The following is a 17,493-nucleotide window of genomic DNA, read 5'->3' on the forward strand; positions in this document are numbered from 1 at the left end:
AAACAATTCTTCAACTTAAGGTTAAACTGTTAGACATTTCTCTTTTTGCTTTGGTGTCTTCTGATAATGATCTGTTTTATAGAAGATGATTAAAGACCAAGAGTCAGTCGGGCTGTATTTATGCAGAGTTTATAGGACGGATGTTATGGATAGAAACAATTCCCATGTTGAGAACTTGCAAGCTTTAACATCATAAACACAGCTGTATGATAACAGAGGTTTGATAATGATTAAAATCCTGCACATATAAGGTGTCCATATTTGTTTAATTTTCAAGTACTTCTGTATCATTTTATATCCAAGTTTCCTAGTCAAAATGACGGATAGCCTCTCATGACATGAACTTGGCATTTGGGAAAACCATGATTTGAAACACAATTAAATGAAAAATAAAAGTTCTTATTCTGTACCTTAATTGTTAATGTATGTCTTGTAATGTAGTTTGTGTTGAAAAATCATTTCTGAATATTTTTATATAAAAATCCCTATTCTACTCTTCCTGTAAAAACGCAAATTGATGACTCATCTTGACTGAGCGGTTACATGTATTTATCTACCAGTGTAATTTTCTCATTAGCAAACGTGTAAATAAGCAATTTGTTCTTTCTCCCAAAATGTTTGTGACGTGTTAAACAGCGCCTCGATTTAGTTTGTATCTGTAATCCTGAAGGCCAGAGAGAGATCACAGAAAGGACAATGATGTTTTCCTCTTCAGCAGATTGAGACTTCTTGACCCAAAACTGCATAGGTTTTTTTGTTGTAAATGTTTTGGTAAAATGCTGCGTAGCCGGCAGGCAAATTTCTCAGTGCCTCTTTATCCCGATGGCTCAGTCAGATGAGAAGAAGGAATGCTGTCTGTAGCGAGTGCAAAAACAGAGAATGAGTCAAATGTTTGATCAACCTGACGATAACCAGCACTCAAAAGTAAACTAAGACTTATGGGAATATTATTATCGAGGTATTACTTCCAAATGTTGTTGAGATATATTGGTCAAAAGTGGTAAACCAAAATGACATTGCCAAAGAGCCAAACTGCTAGACTAAAACTACATGTAAAATATTCAATAGAGATAATCATCCAAAAATAAGATTTACAGGATTAAACATGTTTCTGCTTCCCAAACCTGTGTTGTTTTTCATAAGTTCCTCTAAACTGTCTTGTAATAATTTGGGATCATTTATGTTTAAAATGATTCCGACCAAACATAGAAACCCCCTCTCCCCCTCACTCTCCTGTGGTGCTCTAATCCACCCAGGAGCCTTTGAGACAGTGACAAGATATTCAACTGTTATTTCAACTTCCCTTCAACATTACCAGGCAACCCCAGTGAGTCAAATGTCTGACATGTAACACAGGGTCCTCTGTCTGCATCCATCTGTAGCAATGATTATTTGTATTTATGTGTTGACGTTTAACTTGGTTGCCTTCATGGCCAGATCACCAGAGGTTTTATCCTATCTGGTTTCATCTGGTTGAATAAAGATTGATCATAGTAGCCTAAATCTGTGGTTCCAGCCTTTTTCTGATACAAGCCTTCAAAATGAGGGAGAGATAAGGAAAGAAAGATATTGTGGTTTTGTTAAATGTGAGTCTCATGTCAGTCTTCTTAATTATTTCAATATTAACCATGCTATAAGCTTAACCTTTTCCAAGGTATGAACCAAAAAATGCTTTTACTTAACCATTAAGAACGTTTAATTAAAGCTTCAGCTGTGATGATCAGATATTTTGTCTTGTGGCCCCTTTAAAGGATCCTGTTTCATTTGTTGGGAACCACTGGTCTAAATGGATGAAAACCTATTGTTTAATATGTTTTTTGATTATTATTTATTATTGTTGAGTGTTTAAAGGTTAGTGTGCATTTGTCAGCTCACACAAAACCTATATACTGCGAAACAGAAGTGTCTGTCCCATGTCCCAGTGTAATAAATCTATGGATATTCAGCTTTTATTTAATTTAAAGAGACTAGGTCCATTTCCAAAAGACATACAACACTCAAATATAAATAAAAAAATGCAGTTATACCAATGTTTCCACAGAGGTGACTGGTATCGTACAGCACTGAGACACGGATTTGAAAGCAGCATAATGACAGAGTTATGAGAAACATTCAATCGACGGATACATTTGTACATTAGATTTCTCAAGAGAGCATGGAACGTGTTGACTCGTGCGTTACAAAACATTTCACTTGCACTGCACCACCCTGGTTTTCTAAGCAGTATACGCAAACAATCATTATAAGCAACCTGGAGCTTCTGCAAGCTCTAAAGAGGTTCACCTTAACCTTATCTGAACACCAAGAGAATTTTCTAGCCAACATGTTAGCTTGTGTATATAAGACACGCCGCTGTCTATACATGTCATCATCATCAGCCATTTCATCTGTAATGATGTGTCCCAGATACTTAGTTTTGCAGCAAACAGACAGCACCTGCCCTGACAGATAGAATATTGGAAAAGCAAGGTTTTACAGCCACTTAAATCATCTGATAGATCATTCATATAGATATTAAAAAGGCATGGTGAGAGGAGCCCCCCCTGGCGAACTCCATTACTAACACCAAATGGCGCAGAGACAGCATTCCCCCATTTTATCCGCATGCTCTGGTTGGCATACCAATAAGCCAGGATCCTAATTACACTGTTGGGCACACCCCTTTGTCTCAATTTTAAAAACAGTTTATGACGGTTAACTCGGTCAAAAGCCTTAGAGGCATCAATAAAACCAGTGGAATTCTGTCTTCTATATGTTTCTACCATTTCCTTCAAAGCATAGATGCATAGCTCAGTACCATGCTTAGCCTTGAAGCCAAACTGGTTATCTGAGGTACATAAATAAGAACATAATCTGTCTAACAAAATTATTTCCAGGACTTTGGATAACACACTGGCTAGAGCAATTGGTCTATAATTATCCAAGCTCCCTACCTTGCCCGCTTTGTCCTTAATGACAGGCACCAAAGTAACAGTCAACATGGAGTCCGGCAACATACTCTGTCCTGCAGTGATTCGGTCAGAGCCGCTTGCTTTGTTATCAGCTAGCTGTGCAATTGCTCGATAAACCTCATTAGCTGTGATTCCCACTGTGTCACTTTTCACAACATTACCAACCTTGTATGGGTCACTTTTAACACAATTAAGTATAGTAGAGTAATGTTGCCTCCACAACTCAGCTATGTTATCGGCTCCAGATACTCCCTCTATGGTACATGGTAACGACGTACTGGCCTTGTTCAGAGCTCTCACCTCCTTCCAGAAGCCAGTAACATCATTATGAAGGAGCTTTTCAGCCATAGAATCCGCTCTCAATGTTTCTGTATGTTTGTTGACATAGCGAACTGCATATTTATATCTAGCATTTGTAAGCTTTTTGAGATCCAGGACAGGCCCCTCTCTGGGCCTGCCTGCCCGGACCCAGGCCCAAAAAAGCATTCTTAGCTTCAGCATATTGATCAGTCACATGTTTATTCCACCCTGGCTTGACGTTGTGTCTCTTCCCAGAGTAGGTATAGCACGGTCTACTGGCCTCACATACAGCTCCCACAATACAATCATACATGTTACAGAGGTCTTCACAGTGAGAGCTTTCATTACAACCCACATCAACACACAAAGTTGCTACTTTGGGTATATACATCACTCAATAGGACATCAGTTCTCCCATAGTACAATAACCTATCCTCATTTGTGAGCTTGGACCAATCCACTTTAGTGTTACAGGCATTTTTAACCTCCTGAGACATATCAGGGAGACTATCACAATCTAGTGACATTACAAAAGGAATGTGATCAGACATGGATGCCTCATACACAATCTCAATTGATCTTAAAATGTCATGGGCATTAGCAGTGCTGATGCAATGGTCAAGCCATGAAGTTGTGTGCCAGGCCTCGCTTATATGAATAGCTATCTGCAGGCAAAGGTATTTGGCTTGATTAAATAAGATTGTTATCATCACAGAACTGTAGCATATGCTTAGCAAACAAGGAACTTTTGTCTGATAGGCCAGCATTCATATCACCCACTACATAAACACTGGAGGAATGATTATCAAAAATAAAATAATTTATAAAACCAAGTATGTTCAGGTATTCATCTTCATTATGGTGTGACTCATACGGTGTATATACATTGAGAATGCTAAACTCCTTGTTATTCATTTTGATCTGCACAGCAATACACCAGTCAACTTCAAGCCTGATGACATTTGACAGCGTCCAGCATTTTGTGCCACGGGATATCCTTCCTCTCACTATTCCCAGAGATAGGTCCGTAGACCGTAGTACTAGACTCACCAGCCCCGTGAAAATTGTCATTGAGAGAGTTCAACTTTCCCAAATCCTGCTTTGGTAAAAAAGTTTCTTGCAAGCATGGAATGTCACATTTTTGTAGCAAGTTGTCCACCACTGCACGTCGGCTCCTATCAGCAGCGCTGTTGCCCAGGCGCAGCCCGCGACAGTTAAATGATCCAACCCGCATATAGTTTAGCTAAGCAGTACAGCCGTAGCCCCTTTCAGTACCCTTGCACCAGAAAAAGGTCTAGCTCTGCTAGCCCCTATCACCTCCGCTTTACGTGGTTCATAATATCGCCTCACAACCGAGCAAACACAACCCTGATAAACAGTGATTGCAGTTTGTTGTAGTTCTGTGTGCTTTTTGTATATTTACTGTATAGTGTGTTTTTTGTATATTTACTGTTCAGTGCACATGATTAATTATGTTGGGGACTGAGTGGTAAAAGGAGCAGCACAGGTTGGGTTTGTCTTCTTTTTGGGGTTCTTTTTGGGGTTCCTGTACATTTGTTGTTGAACTACAACATTTCCAAATGTTCTGTTGGCCTCCTGTTTTCTGTTTTCACGACTCTCGTGTGGCCAGAGCAGCTCCTGAGGCGCTGTCTCTGTTCACATCGACATGAAACATGTGAGTGAGCACCTGAGGGTCCAGAGTCTGTAAGATGTTTTGTTAGATCCACAGATTTTAATTTCCTCCGACGAAGGTAAGAAGAAGAAACTGGACATTATTTGTTTCATGAGTGTTCTCAGCGGGGAGTCAAACTGAGCCAGGATCAGGTATGTTGTTTCATAAACATTAACTTCTTCATAACATTATGTTCTGGTTTCCAAGGGTCAACGGAATTTTTTAGGGGACAAGACAACACCAGAAACTACTCGACACTAAACACAACAGTAAGGAATTATACAAAATATATAAAACAACTGGCTTTTTATTTTATATTGCACACAAACAGCAGGTATTAAGAGGAATAAAACAACAGTAATTAGAGGGTCCTAAAATGATCAGTCTATCAACCGATAAGTAAATAAACAGATATTAAGTATACATTGTGTTTATTAATTTTGATTATAAATTAATCATAAGTACAGCACAAGATAACTGATAGTAGCTGTTAAAAAAGATAAAGGCAGAGCTTCTAGTACTAGGATGGGTTAAATGCAGAGGTCAAATTTCACTGTGTGTGCTGTGTGCATGTAGGCCTATGTGTGACCAGAGGGTTTCATCCTCCAATTCTATTTCTATATATCTATCTCAAAACTAAAAACCACCTCTGCAGAGGTTCAGCTGAGCTGCCAGCATACTTGCCAACCTTGAGACCTCAGAAATCGGAGCCGGAGGAAAGGAAAGGAATGAGCAGAGGGTAGAGTTGTCCATTCTTGTTCTGTTTTCTGTGACTATCTTCCTCACCATGCTGAACACCCACTCGGACTTTCAGTTGCGCGCGCTACTAAAGAGACGCGCTACCATGGAAACCAAACAATGGTGTAGCTGTATTAAAGTCTGAGTGGAAACAGTCGTGAGTAATTCTGATTTTGTCAGAAATCGGGAGAAATGGGGGAGAAATATGACCCCGGGAGGAAACCGGGAGAGGGCAATGAAATCGGGAGTCTCCCACGAAAATCGGGAGGGTTGGCAAGTATGGCTGCCAGGTCTCTCTCCGTTAGTGACAGTGATCAGGTGATCAGATGCTTCCTCTCCGGGTCTCTCCTCTGGCCGTGCCTCAGGAATGTGCTGGCATGCTGGTGAATAGTCGGGGTGTCAGCCCCGATCTGGCCTGTTGGTTCCCAGATCAGTGGACTGCAACAGACCGGGCGCACAGAGCAGGGGCTGATGGTCCTGCAGCGTCATCCGAGGGGTCAGGAGTGTCCAGATACCTCATGTGTGAGAGGGGTGCTAATCTTCACAACCAACTCTTGGCAAAAAGCTTCAAAGGGGGATTATGTAATATTCAAGTAAGGAGTAACACATTCTTCCTCCTGCAAATAGTTATTTTAAAACACTCTCTTACTTCAGGAGCCTGTGCTCAGAGGGTTAGTTTGTACATCCTCACTTGGTCTGGTATGACCAGTGTGTGGTGGCTAATGTTACTAAATGCATATATGTTTAAGATTCACTGCCATTTTTGACCACAGTAGACGATCAACAGGAAACAAGCTTGTCTGTCTGATCCATTTATATTCTTTATCAACGTGTTTCAGCTCTCGGTTAATGATTGAAGCTGTGTGATGTTTTCAGGAGGTAAAATGTTAAGAGCAAACTGTTTGGTACTCCTCCAAAAGGTTTGAAAGATCTGGAGTCTATATTTCAAGCAAAGGCATGTGCTGCATCTGTGCTGAGCACTTCCCAGAATTTATTTATTTTTTATTTATTTATTTATTTGACAGGGACAGTGCACATTGATTGACATTTCTGTAAATGTTAGCCAACAGGCTATTTTTCATCTGTAGTCCCTGAAAATTAAGAAGACAGTTGTGATTGGTTTAAAGAAATAGAATAGCCAAATTGTGCCCTTCATGATTATCTTATACTAATTTTCCTTAGTGAAAAGTGTGTCCTTTATCCGTGACATATATTCTTCCTTAAGGTCCAAGTTTTAAAACAGAGACTACCAAATCCATCACTACAGAAAGGCTGCCTCAGCTGCTCTCTCGGCTGTGTGCAGGTAGAAAAACCCAAGTGAGCTTCCCACTCTTCCCCGGGGTCCACTACCTGTGACCCTCCCCTCTACATGTCTGAAGACATAATCTTATGATCTGGTAATAATCCTGACAACACATGGGGATTTAATTGTTGCAAATTAGCTTCACAGGAGCTGCTCAGAGAGTGTGTGAAGGGTGGGTGGGCTGTTTGATCGTCCATTGAAGGTATATTCTCCCACCACCGAACTGAGGAGGGATGCCTGAGGAGAGAACGACCCCCCTCCACCCCCCCTTCTACCCTGCTCACATGACTGTGATTAGAGGAGGAGTGTGGTGGGACACAGAGAGGGAGAGATGGTGAGCACTATGAATGACATTTTTCTGATTTCAGCGCAGAGATCAGGTCCAAGAACTCAACTCATCTTTGATTGCTGCTCGAGGGTCATCCACTTTCTTTAGGTAACTAATCTTTATATTGGCAAAGAGAGACATGTGTTGCATTTGTCTTAGGCTTTAGTTTTCCAGTTCTGCTTGAGCAAATAGATCTTTTGTACATGTACACGCTCAACCATGACTAACAGTTAGTGGTGGAAGATCTGTTGCTTATTAAAAGTAGTAATGTGTAGAGAAACTCAGTCTTGCATTTGTAATTTTACTCAAGTAAAAGCATTAAAATACTAGTACCAAAAGTAAAAGTACTCATTTTGCATAATGGCCAATTTCAGAATGATAATTACATTTTTGGCTTTTAATTATAGATGCAAAAAGTTAATATTAAGAGCAGTAGGAAGTACATTAAGCAATGAGGTACCAAACTGTTGTAGTTTAATGCAACATTATACCTGTCCTGCACTACATTTCAGATTCTTTTTATATAAGTACAATTTGTATGACAGTTTGCAGATAAAGAGTTTATACAATATTAAGCCATGACCAATATAAACTACCCATCAGCATGAGAGCCTAACTGAGCGTCTAATCTGCTAAAACAGCAAAGTGGTTAAGATATGATTTTATTCGCTTTCCCTCCAGACATTTTTTGTTTTTGAAAAGACAGCACACCATAAAAACAGTAAGAGATTAGAAAATGCAAATTCGTTTTTAAGTCATATTTACACAATGATGAGCATGTGTTGTGAAGGTTGTAAGAACAAGTGTTTGTTGCAGGTATGAGGGTGCTACACTGGTGCATGCTGGGAGTGACCATCCTCCTGCTGGCGTGCGAGGTCACCATCAGTCAGCTGTGCAAGTCCCTTATCACCTTAGTAGATGGTTTCCACACGCTCTTCATCCTCTTGCGCATGGCTCTTCCTCCTGTGGACTCCTCTTCATCTCCCCCACATGCTGGCTCCTCTTCATCAGCACCTCCCGCCCCCCCGCCTGCAGAGTCATCCATTGAATCTCCACCTGGGGGCCTGGCCGGGGGGCTTCAGGCCTCCGGTGTGTCCCTCACCAGCAGCAGGGTTCAGCCCGTGGGGTCTTTCATCTCGGCTCTCCTCCTCACCTCTCTGTGTCTCTCTTACTTCATGGAGATCCTCAGCTTCACCCTGGACCCTCACCCAGTGCAGCGCCCCCTGCTGCTCGTGGTGGTCGGAGCTGTCAGTGTGCTGCATAAGATGCTGGTGGTCTGGCTGAACTGGGATCAGCTGCAGGCGGAGAAGGCAGGGCCCGAATCTCACCTTGAAGTGAACCACAAAGGTAACATCACCTACAGATGTTTCGTTTGAGAGCCGATGCACATACAGTATAACAATAAGCAGCTCTGTTTGGACAAACTTGCACATCTGCAAAGGCCGACCTAAACATGTTTTCTCTGTGTGTTTAAAATATCCCCAGAGTTACACCCTAACTCTACACCCTGACTCAATTTGGCATCACTTCACAGGCCTGCAGTCAAAATGAAGGCTGTGTTAGAAGATGGGTGTGGTCCATTGGCGTCAGAAGTGGGGGGGGATAGGTTGTGGCCCTGGTCCAATTTTCTGGCAAGCGGTCTTTAGGGTTATACTATTTGCCATTCATGCAAAAATGTCAAAAGTAGCGTAGCAATTCTTGAATTACGGACAAAATATGCGCTCGCCGCTTGGTGATTTTTTTAAGGTTTGGTTGATGTAATTTTCCTTCCAGTTTCCATTCATTCCTAAGCTTTTAGATAAATGTATCCTCAAATGAACCTTACAGATATGAGAATGGTGTTGATACCATTGAAATCTGGACACTTGACATCCAGTAACAGTTGGTTCACCATAAAGTCTGTAATATCATATGTAAGCAGAGATACAATGTTAGCTGTTTATTGAACTAAATTGTTTCTGTATTTAGGGATTTTAGAGTCTATTCTGCAATCTGGTTTCTGAAATTCATTCATTTTGGACGACAAGGAATTTGTGGCAGCTTACAATGAAGCACAGAGCATATTTAAAATACTGCTGCAGAGCATGGGACCCTGGGAAAGCACTTACTGACACTGGCATTATGTAATATTAATCCTTTACCACAGAAGAATTAGCGTGTCTGTCCAGATGATGATATTGCTCTGACAGATTTGACTTTGAAGCAGCTGCCAAGTGTATACTCAGCTGTAAGGAACATCAAACAGTCTATGTTTGCTTTTCATTCCTCTGTTCCACTCCCACAGCCTTGGCTGCAGAAGAGACTAAAGGCAGGGCCGAGGACGGTAGCCATGTCCAATCTGCCGTGAACGACTCGCACCACAACGGGGCGCTTGTCCTCTGTAACCCGGGAACCTCCAGCGTCCCTGACACTGACTGTCAAACCGCACCGAAGACAGAAGTCCACCTGCATGCAGCGGCTCCAGAGGAGAGCTGGGACTGTGGAGCTGCACAGCTAAAGGTTAACAAGTGCATGGGACATCTCGGTAAGAGAGTTTGACTGTCAGCTTTCTTACTTTAGTGTCCTGCAGAAAAAGAGCTGCATGAGGTTCACATCATTTGTATTTATTTGGTACCAAATGAAATTCCCTATTAGTTATGACTGAGGTACATTAAAATAAACATTAAGTTTGCATTATATTTCTATATGAAACAAGCAAAGGGTTTAAAGTGTGAAAAGAATAAGCATGAATTGTAATGTCACATGATCATCTTAAAGTGGGACTGGGCAATATTGTATCAGCCCACTGCTGTCTATTTATTTATAACTGACGTTCAATGATTATTGTTAAAAGCGTACTTAAGATTAAATATATCACTTCTGATTTTGCATACATTTTCAAATAAGAATAAGTACATTTCAAAATCAAAAGCATATTCTTCTCAATATTGTCATAGTGTTTTGTAAGGATCTGCCTGGCTCTTTACGGGTCAGAAGCCAATGTTCTGGTGCTCTGATCTCACATCTTCTGCATAAATAATGTTTTACTCTTTTGTCTCCCTTCAGACAAACAAACTGCATCAGATACCTCCCCAGTCTGCAAGTCCTCACATCCCATAGAGAGGACTTTACCGATCAGCCAGTGGCCGGTCAGCCTCCTGTCGTTCGTCCTGGTCCTTCAGGGCCTCTGTACCTCTCTGCTGGCTCTGACCAACAGCCTGGTGGTGCTGCTCATCGTCCCCCAGCTGCTGCACAGCTCTGGGACCTGTGGCCTGCTGGTGTACCTGGACCCTGGCCTCTCCCTGCTCGCTGTGATCATGCTTGTTGTCACAGCTCTGCCACAGGTCAGACTCTGTACTTAATGTGATGCCATTTAGTGAGTTCAATCCACTAATCACAATAATGCATATTTACTGCTGAGTCCAAACCTGTACTGCCGTTGTTTCCCCGGTAAATCTCTCCAGGTGCACAGGTATGGACTGCTGCTGCTGCAGGCCTCACCTCCACACATTTGTGTGTCTGATCTTGGACGGAGGATTACAAGCGTACCCGGGGTGCAGGCTGTGCACGACCTCCATGTGTGGCAGCTGACTGAATCCTTCACGGTGGCCTCTGTCCATGTTCACTGCCATGCTGGGTTTCCAGTGCAGAGGTGAGGTGGAAAAGATTGACGTTGATACCTGGTGGTTTTATCTGTTTATACCATGCTCATCCAGGAATTCTCAATTCGGATTAGCTAATAAGTACTTTGTAAACAAAAAGCCATTGAGGGTTGTAGACCATAGCTAGGACCACCTGTGATATTAGAGATACTGAATATACAGTATATAACTTTGACATAAAACCACCACCAACTCATAGGTTTTGGTTCTTCAAAAGACTCATGATGCACACATATCATCAACAAGAGCAAAAACATTATGCTGTCACTAACTTTGTTTATTTTGCATTTTTGTCTCTACTCTGGCAATTTTATTACACTCAAAATACAAGTGTAGTAAGGTGGGGAGAAATAATGTAAACAAATGTTTTTAAAAATAGTTTGATGGATGATTTACACACTGTAATCTTATTGGTATTACTAACAAGAAATCAATATTTCACTTAAAAAGCACAATTATCGGCAATAATGAAACATAGAAATGTTGCCTGTAATAAAAACTGAACTTAATTTTCATTTTCATTTTACACAGGTGTGCTGACCTGATGTCGGGGGTCACCAAGGTGCTGCAGAGTGTGGGAGTGAGCTGCTGCACCGTTCAGCCAGAGTTTGCCTCCTGCCCTGGTTCCTCTGCAGGCAGTGCAGGGTGCGCCTCGCCCGTGGTCCACAGAGAGGACCCCTCCCTTCCTCCTCTTCTCTCCTGCAGCCTGGCCTGTGGAAAGGCCTGCGATGGGAATATGTGCTGCTCCTCCCTGGAGGAGAGCAGGATCCTGCTGGCACCGGCAGCTGGAGAAACAAAGGAAGAGCCTCAGACTCTGGTGATCGAGAACACCTTCCTCTGACCCAGAGAACTGCACTGGAGGAGTTTCATTAAGTGAATGTAGGGGCAACGATAATGGGGAAAAAATTATTTTAAAGTGTTATCTTTCTTTAAGTGCCTGGACATATGTTTTTGTTCTTCAGATTTGTGACATTAACACAGTGCTGTCCCAAAGATTATCTATGCAATATCAAGTGCAATTCTGTCAAAATGGAAGCATTTTTGTTGTTGTGTTACTTCATGTGTACCTGGAACTTCTATATTCTTTCCCATGAACTGACATTAAAACAAATAGTTATACTAAAATGTGTCTCTTTTCATTTTAAGATCATAAAGAATGGATTGATCACAGTGTCATAGCAGCAAAAGTACAAGAACAGATGCATCAGTCATTTAAACCTGTTTGCATGGGCAGATACAAAATGAAACACATATAATACGCAGTGGTGGAAAGTAACATGGTTGATTCAATTGAGTACTGTTCTTAAGTTACATTTTTAGGTACTTATAGTATTTTAATTATTTACTACTGTATACTTCTACCCTTATCTGAGAGCTTTGATTAGTGTATTTTACAGATCAACATTTCACAAAACGTGATAAGTGTATTGAAACTGGATGCATTATAGATGAATCTACACACATTTGCATAATTATGAAGGTGTTCAATTATGTTCTACCTCAACCAACTACATAATTGAAGTAAATATTACAATAAAGCCTACTACGTATTATATTACAGCAATAATAATGATGCAATACAATAATAATATAACTTTCCTTTTAGTTTTTACAACATTTAAATTAGTTATTGAAAATCATATTGAGACAAATGTGTTGGTGGGATCAATATTATATGCTTTTGCACTGTTTAATCTTTTGATTTTACAGTTGTGGATTTGCTTTAATTTACTTCATCGTCATTCTGTCTCAATGTGATCTAATCTGTTTTATTATGATTAAATTGTCACCCTAATGTTTTACCTGTATCCTCATGCCTGCGCTGTTACACTGGATCAAACAGAATCACTTGTGTGAGAAGCTATTTCTAAATCAATGAAACTGGGTCATATTTATCACCTGTGATGTTGCTATGTGGCTCCACCTTTTTATTTTCAGGCAGCCAATCACAAAGCATCTGCTTCGCATAACACAGCACAGACCCGACTACTTCACTTTATTTTGGATGTTTTTCAGACGTTTTAGCTGTATATGTTTGGGGATATCCAGCACTTGAGTACATCTTGTATATAGGAGCGAACTGTGATAAATGCAAAATAACAATAGTCATTGTGTTGACACCATGACTCAGAGGAGTCTTGCTGGTATGAGGTATATTAAGATCTGACAAACATATTAAAATTGCCCGGATGAGCCTCGGTGGTCCGGGGTGCAGGCTTCAAACCTGTAGCTGCTTAGCGGCAGAGTGGTTCAATTCCACCTTTCGGGCGAAGTAATGGAAAATATCGCCCGGAGGATATCTTGAAATGTCGTTTGATTTAATCTCGATCTGAAAATATTAAATAATTCAACAACGATAAAAAACGGTATTCCTTAAAATGACACCTAAAATAGATTATCATGATTCAAGAATTCCACAATATACACTCTTAACTCTTAAAATCGTGTTTTATTTGCGGGTTTTGTAACAATTTAAACATTTTACAACCTCAAGAATACTTCCTGTCAGGCTCTGTCCATGCACTTCACAATAAAAGTCCACAATGTTAAAAAGAGAAGTGTAATATTTGTATTTGCTCTTTTACTTCTTTAAATTAGATTTAGTCAATTTAATTACTTGTAGATTATTTGAGGGTTTTTTTATGTTATGTTTTACTTTTACCTGTGATACATAATAGGGCTGTGATCTAGGGCCGCAATTATTGTGTAAGGAATTTCCCCGGAGATCAAGATTGATTGACAACCATCAAAAGCCAATCAACTGCAAGTTTCTGTTTGGCATCCAATCACGTTGCTCCTGGGTGTAGGCGGGCTGACCGATGCGGAAATCTCCCTGTGTACTGCGGAGGTTGAGCGTGATGTCCTTGCCTGCTTGTTTTTGGGCTAACCTGAATTAAAAACTCACCTTCTTCTCTTTGAAGGTCACTGTTTTGTCATTACCAGGTAAGATAGACTTGAAAACGTGATCTCAATAATATATATTATCCTCACAGAAGCATTGTTTCCATGTAAACCTCTGTTGTTAGCCTGGGCAAGCTAGCGTCCTGCTAACAAGCAACGTTATGAAAGTTGTTCACTTGTGCTGTGAGTTCCTGTTAATGTGTATTTATTAAGTTCAACCAGCTGCAGCTAATTGATTAAATATATTAAAACGTACTGCTATGCACCATTTCAGGGATTAATGTAGTAGGTTTTAATTCTCCTCATTAAAAAATATTTTATATATTATTGCATTTCCAATGTATTTGTAAATGAACTAGTAAGAGCACTCAGCTTATTCCTTAATTCCCTCGTCACAACATTCAGTGTGTTATGAATGAACCTGAGAAAATCTAAACTTTTATAGTCTTTTGCATGTGGCTATGTTATAATTCTATGTACTTGACCACTACTGATTTCCAACTGTAACAATGTTTCATCATCCTCTTGTTTTCCAGATTTGACTCAAGAAGTCCGTCATGCCTTTGCATAAATACTCCCCCAAAATTTGGGATGCGTTGAAACTGAAGCAGGGCATCTACGCCCGACTCCCCAAACACTACATGAAGTCCATCGAGCCGAAAGATCCCACACCTGTCCATTGGAGACCGCTGGGCGTCCAATACCGAGCCAACCCAAAGACGGGGCAGAAGGAGCGGGTGCAGGATGTCCCGGTGCCCATCTTCTACCCTCCAGTTTCGCAGAGCGGCCTGTGGGGGGGAGAGGGCTGGGTATCAGGCTACAGATACGCCAACAATGACAAAGTGAGTCACAGGAGGGGACATTTCTTTCTTTAGTTTTACTACAGTGTGTTGACATGACATGATTAAAACAATACAATACAGCTCTGCTTGTCTCTTCTGCTCCTTTCTTTCCTTTCTGTGCATATACCTATAAAAAAAGGCAGAGATATCATCAAATTCAAGTTTTGTCTTAGTATAAACTCTCATCAAATAATGTGTTGCAGCAAAGCGTAATGGGTTTTATTTGTAGACAAGTTAAAGTCTACAAATAAAGCCCACAACTAACACATTTTTATTAAATGATACATCGTGTGTACATAATACAGCTTCACTGATTGTTAGAAATAGTAGTGTGGCATGAAAGCACATTCTGCAGTTAAAACATGTTTGAAATGTATCTGTAGACATAATGGATGTGTGAATTGTCTCTCTCCACAGATGTCGAATCGTCTTAAGAAGGTCTGGAAACCACAGCTGTTAAAGAGAGAGCTTTACAGCGAGATCCTCGATCACAATTTCACCATCAAAGTCACGCCGCGCACTCTGGACCTCATTGACGCTGCATTTGGGTTCGACTTCTATATCCTCAAAGTAAAAGATCACGACCTTTCCTTTTTGTGACAAAAATCTATTTTCCATATGGCATTTTTATGACTGTGATTATCCTACTTTCTATCAGACACCAAAGGAAGACCTGAACTCCAAGCTGGGCATGGACCTGAAGAGAGCCATGATGCTCCGCCTGCTGCGCAGAGACTCAGAGCTCTACCCAGCAGACCCTGTGAAGAGAGAGAAGGTCTACAACAAATACAAAGTAAGTGGGATGTGTTCAAGTCCACTTTGTGATCCCTAATGTGTTGCTACACACTGACTAAAACTAACTCTGATGTTACACAGCTATGGGAACAGAGGTTGGAAAGTAACCAAAAACACAACTTGAGTCCTGTATTTACAATTTAAAGTACCTGTACTTTACTTGAATTCCATTTTATGCTGCACTATCCTTCTACACCACTACATTTAATTCAGTATTTTGACATTCATTTATTGGTATTTTTACTTAAGGATGTCAATATTTTTAAATTCACCTGGCTGCAAATCTGACTCTGTTCCCTATGATTGATTTGTTTTGTTTCTTTTAGTATGTGTCTACATTTCTTAACGTTTTCTGTCTGAAGCTATGTGGTTTCATTTTTGCTGTCTGTCTTGGCATAGTATCCCTTGAGACGCTAGGAGTTGTGTTTAAAAAAAACAATGACAAGTTCCTTTTTCTGCTTCCTCCCTTCTAAGCACCAGTTTGACATCCCAGAGGAGGAGGTCGAGTGGGTCGGTCTGAGTCTGGTAGAGGCCGTGGAGAAGCAGAGGCAGCTGGAGCACAAGGTAAGACCTCAAACACAGCTGCACGAAACTCATTCAGCACCTTTTAAAGACGCAACAGAAATGCATAAAAAAGTTCAATAGATTCAAGATTCAAACTTTTGTCATATACACAGGGTTACTGCAGCAACTCCAACAATTTAACATATTTAATTAAGACATACAAAGAAATTAAATTGTGTAACAAAGTAATGCAAGTGATATAATGGTCCCATTAAGATGCAGGAAATAGATACAAATTTGATTGAATGAGATAAAACAACATACAATTAAATACATTAGGTTATTATAAAATACTGTATATTGTAATACTATATCAATATAAATATGTGGATTATAAACATAGGTAAGTTCAAAATGTTTTCTATATTCAATATGGAATTCATTACAAATCAAAGCTATAGATTACACCTCACTATCCCACCCTAACCCAAACACATACACCTGAAAGATGTGGAAAATAATATTAACTTGTAATAATAACCCCGTGTGCAGTCTGTGATGATTCTCCTTCCTGTTGTCTCCCAGGAGCCGGAGCCTCTGTTTAAGGTCTGTGTGGAGCAGCTGGTGGAGGAGCTGCACATCCAGAAACTCTCTGAGCCACACGTCACAGTGAAGGAGTGATTCCTCTGAGCGACAGAGGCAGCTTTTCAGACAGATACTCAAGTAGGTTGAACTTGAAGAGGTGGTGGGACGGTCCCCAAGTTTCTGTTTCTGAAGCCCCATCCCCTGGGAGAACTTTCTACAGCTTGTATTTCCATCTGAGAGCGACACGAAGACAGAAGAGACACAAATGACGAGGTCATGTTGGAGTAACTCTTATTTATTTCAGTTTGTATTCAAGATCCACGCATAAGTACATTTTAAGAATGAAGTGTAAACCCTCCAGACCAGCTGTGATATCAGGCCCTTGTACAGGATATCTAAACAAAATAAAAGATTCATGTTTTTTTCTTAAACTTTGTTTATGCTCATCTGTTCTCCAATAATTATTTAATTTAATTTAATCAGTTCACTAATTTTGTAGTTAACCGATTCACAGCATGATTGTGAGGGTGACTACAGGTATATTCAGACAGTATGGGAAAGACATATTATTTAAGCTTCTACTTGAATACAAGTATAAGCCTGACAATTTAGCATAATAAATGTGTCTCCTTTTTAAGTTAATATCACAACAAAAAATGTAATCCAGGCAGCCCAATGTTATGAGATGCAGTTGTAAAGGGACAAATACCACATTTATTAATAAACTAGTACTAACTGCGACCATACAGTACAGATCCAAGCCTGGACAGGTTAGCAGGATCTCAAACAGATTCTTAAAGGTCCCCTATTATACTGTTTTTCATCAATATATTATAGTTCTAAGATGTATACAAAACATGTCTCTGAAATGTTTGGCTTGAAATACCAAACAGATCATGCATTGTAGCATCCCATAATCCTCTCTGTTTCAGC

General features: G+C 40.3%; 2 protein-coding genes across 4 annotated transcripts; both read left to right on the forward strand.

The window, feature by feature from the left end:
• The first annotated feature begins 4,938 nt into the window (after positions 1 to 4,938).
• LOC117470242 (zinc/cadmium resistance protein) lies at positions 4,939 to 12,021 on the forward strand. Of its 3 annotated transcripts, none has more exons than XM_034114943.1 (7): positions 4,939 to 5,075; positions 7,333 to 7,400; positions 8,109 to 8,639; positions 9,577 to 9,816; positions 10,338 to 10,615; positions 10,736 to 10,923; positions 11,465 to 12,021. In XM_034114943.1, exons 3-7 carry the CDS (start codon positions 8,111 to 8,113, stop codon positions 11,772 to 11,774), a joined length of 1,545 nt encoding a protein of 514 aa, XP_033970834.1. In that variant the 5' UTR covers positions 4,939 to 5,075; positions 7,333 to 7,400; positions 8,109 to 8,110; the 3' UTR covers positions 11,775 to 12,021. The 3 variants fall into 3 exon arrangements, with proteins under 3 accessions (XP_033970834.1, XP_033970835.1, XP_033970836.1); XM_034114944.1 differs by lacking the exon at positions 4,939 to 5,075 and adding an exon at positions 5,164 to 5,192; XM_034114945.1 differs by lacking the exon at positions 4,939 to 5,075 and adding an exon at positions 6,215 to 6,254.
• A 1,497-nt stretch (positions 12,022 to 13,518) lies between these two features.
• Positions 13,519 to 16,991, forward strand: mrpl28 (mitochondrial ribosomal protein L28). Its single transcript, XM_034114946.1, has 6 exons — positions 13,519 to 13,876; positions 14,371 to 14,676; positions 15,094 to 15,246; positions 15,335 to 15,469; positions 15,946 to 16,035; positions 16,561 to 16,991. The coding sequence occupies exons 2-6, from the start codon at positions 14,392 to 14,394 to the stop codon at positions 16,654 to 16,656; spliced, it is 759 nt and encodes a 252-aa protein (XP_033970837.1). The 5' UTR covers positions 13,519 to 13,876; positions 14,371 to 14,391; the 3' UTR covers positions 16,657 to 16,991.
• Positions 16,992 to 17,493: the final 502 nt, after the last annotated feature.

This window comes from Trematomus bernacchii, unplaced genomic scaffold (genome assembly GCF_902827165.1).
Source record: "Trematomus bernacchii unplaced genomic scaffold, fTreBer1.1, whole genome shotgun sequence".
NCBI classification, from domain to species: Eukaryota; Metazoa; Chordata; class Actinopteri; order Perciformes; family Nototheniidae; genus Trematomus; species Trematomus bernacchii.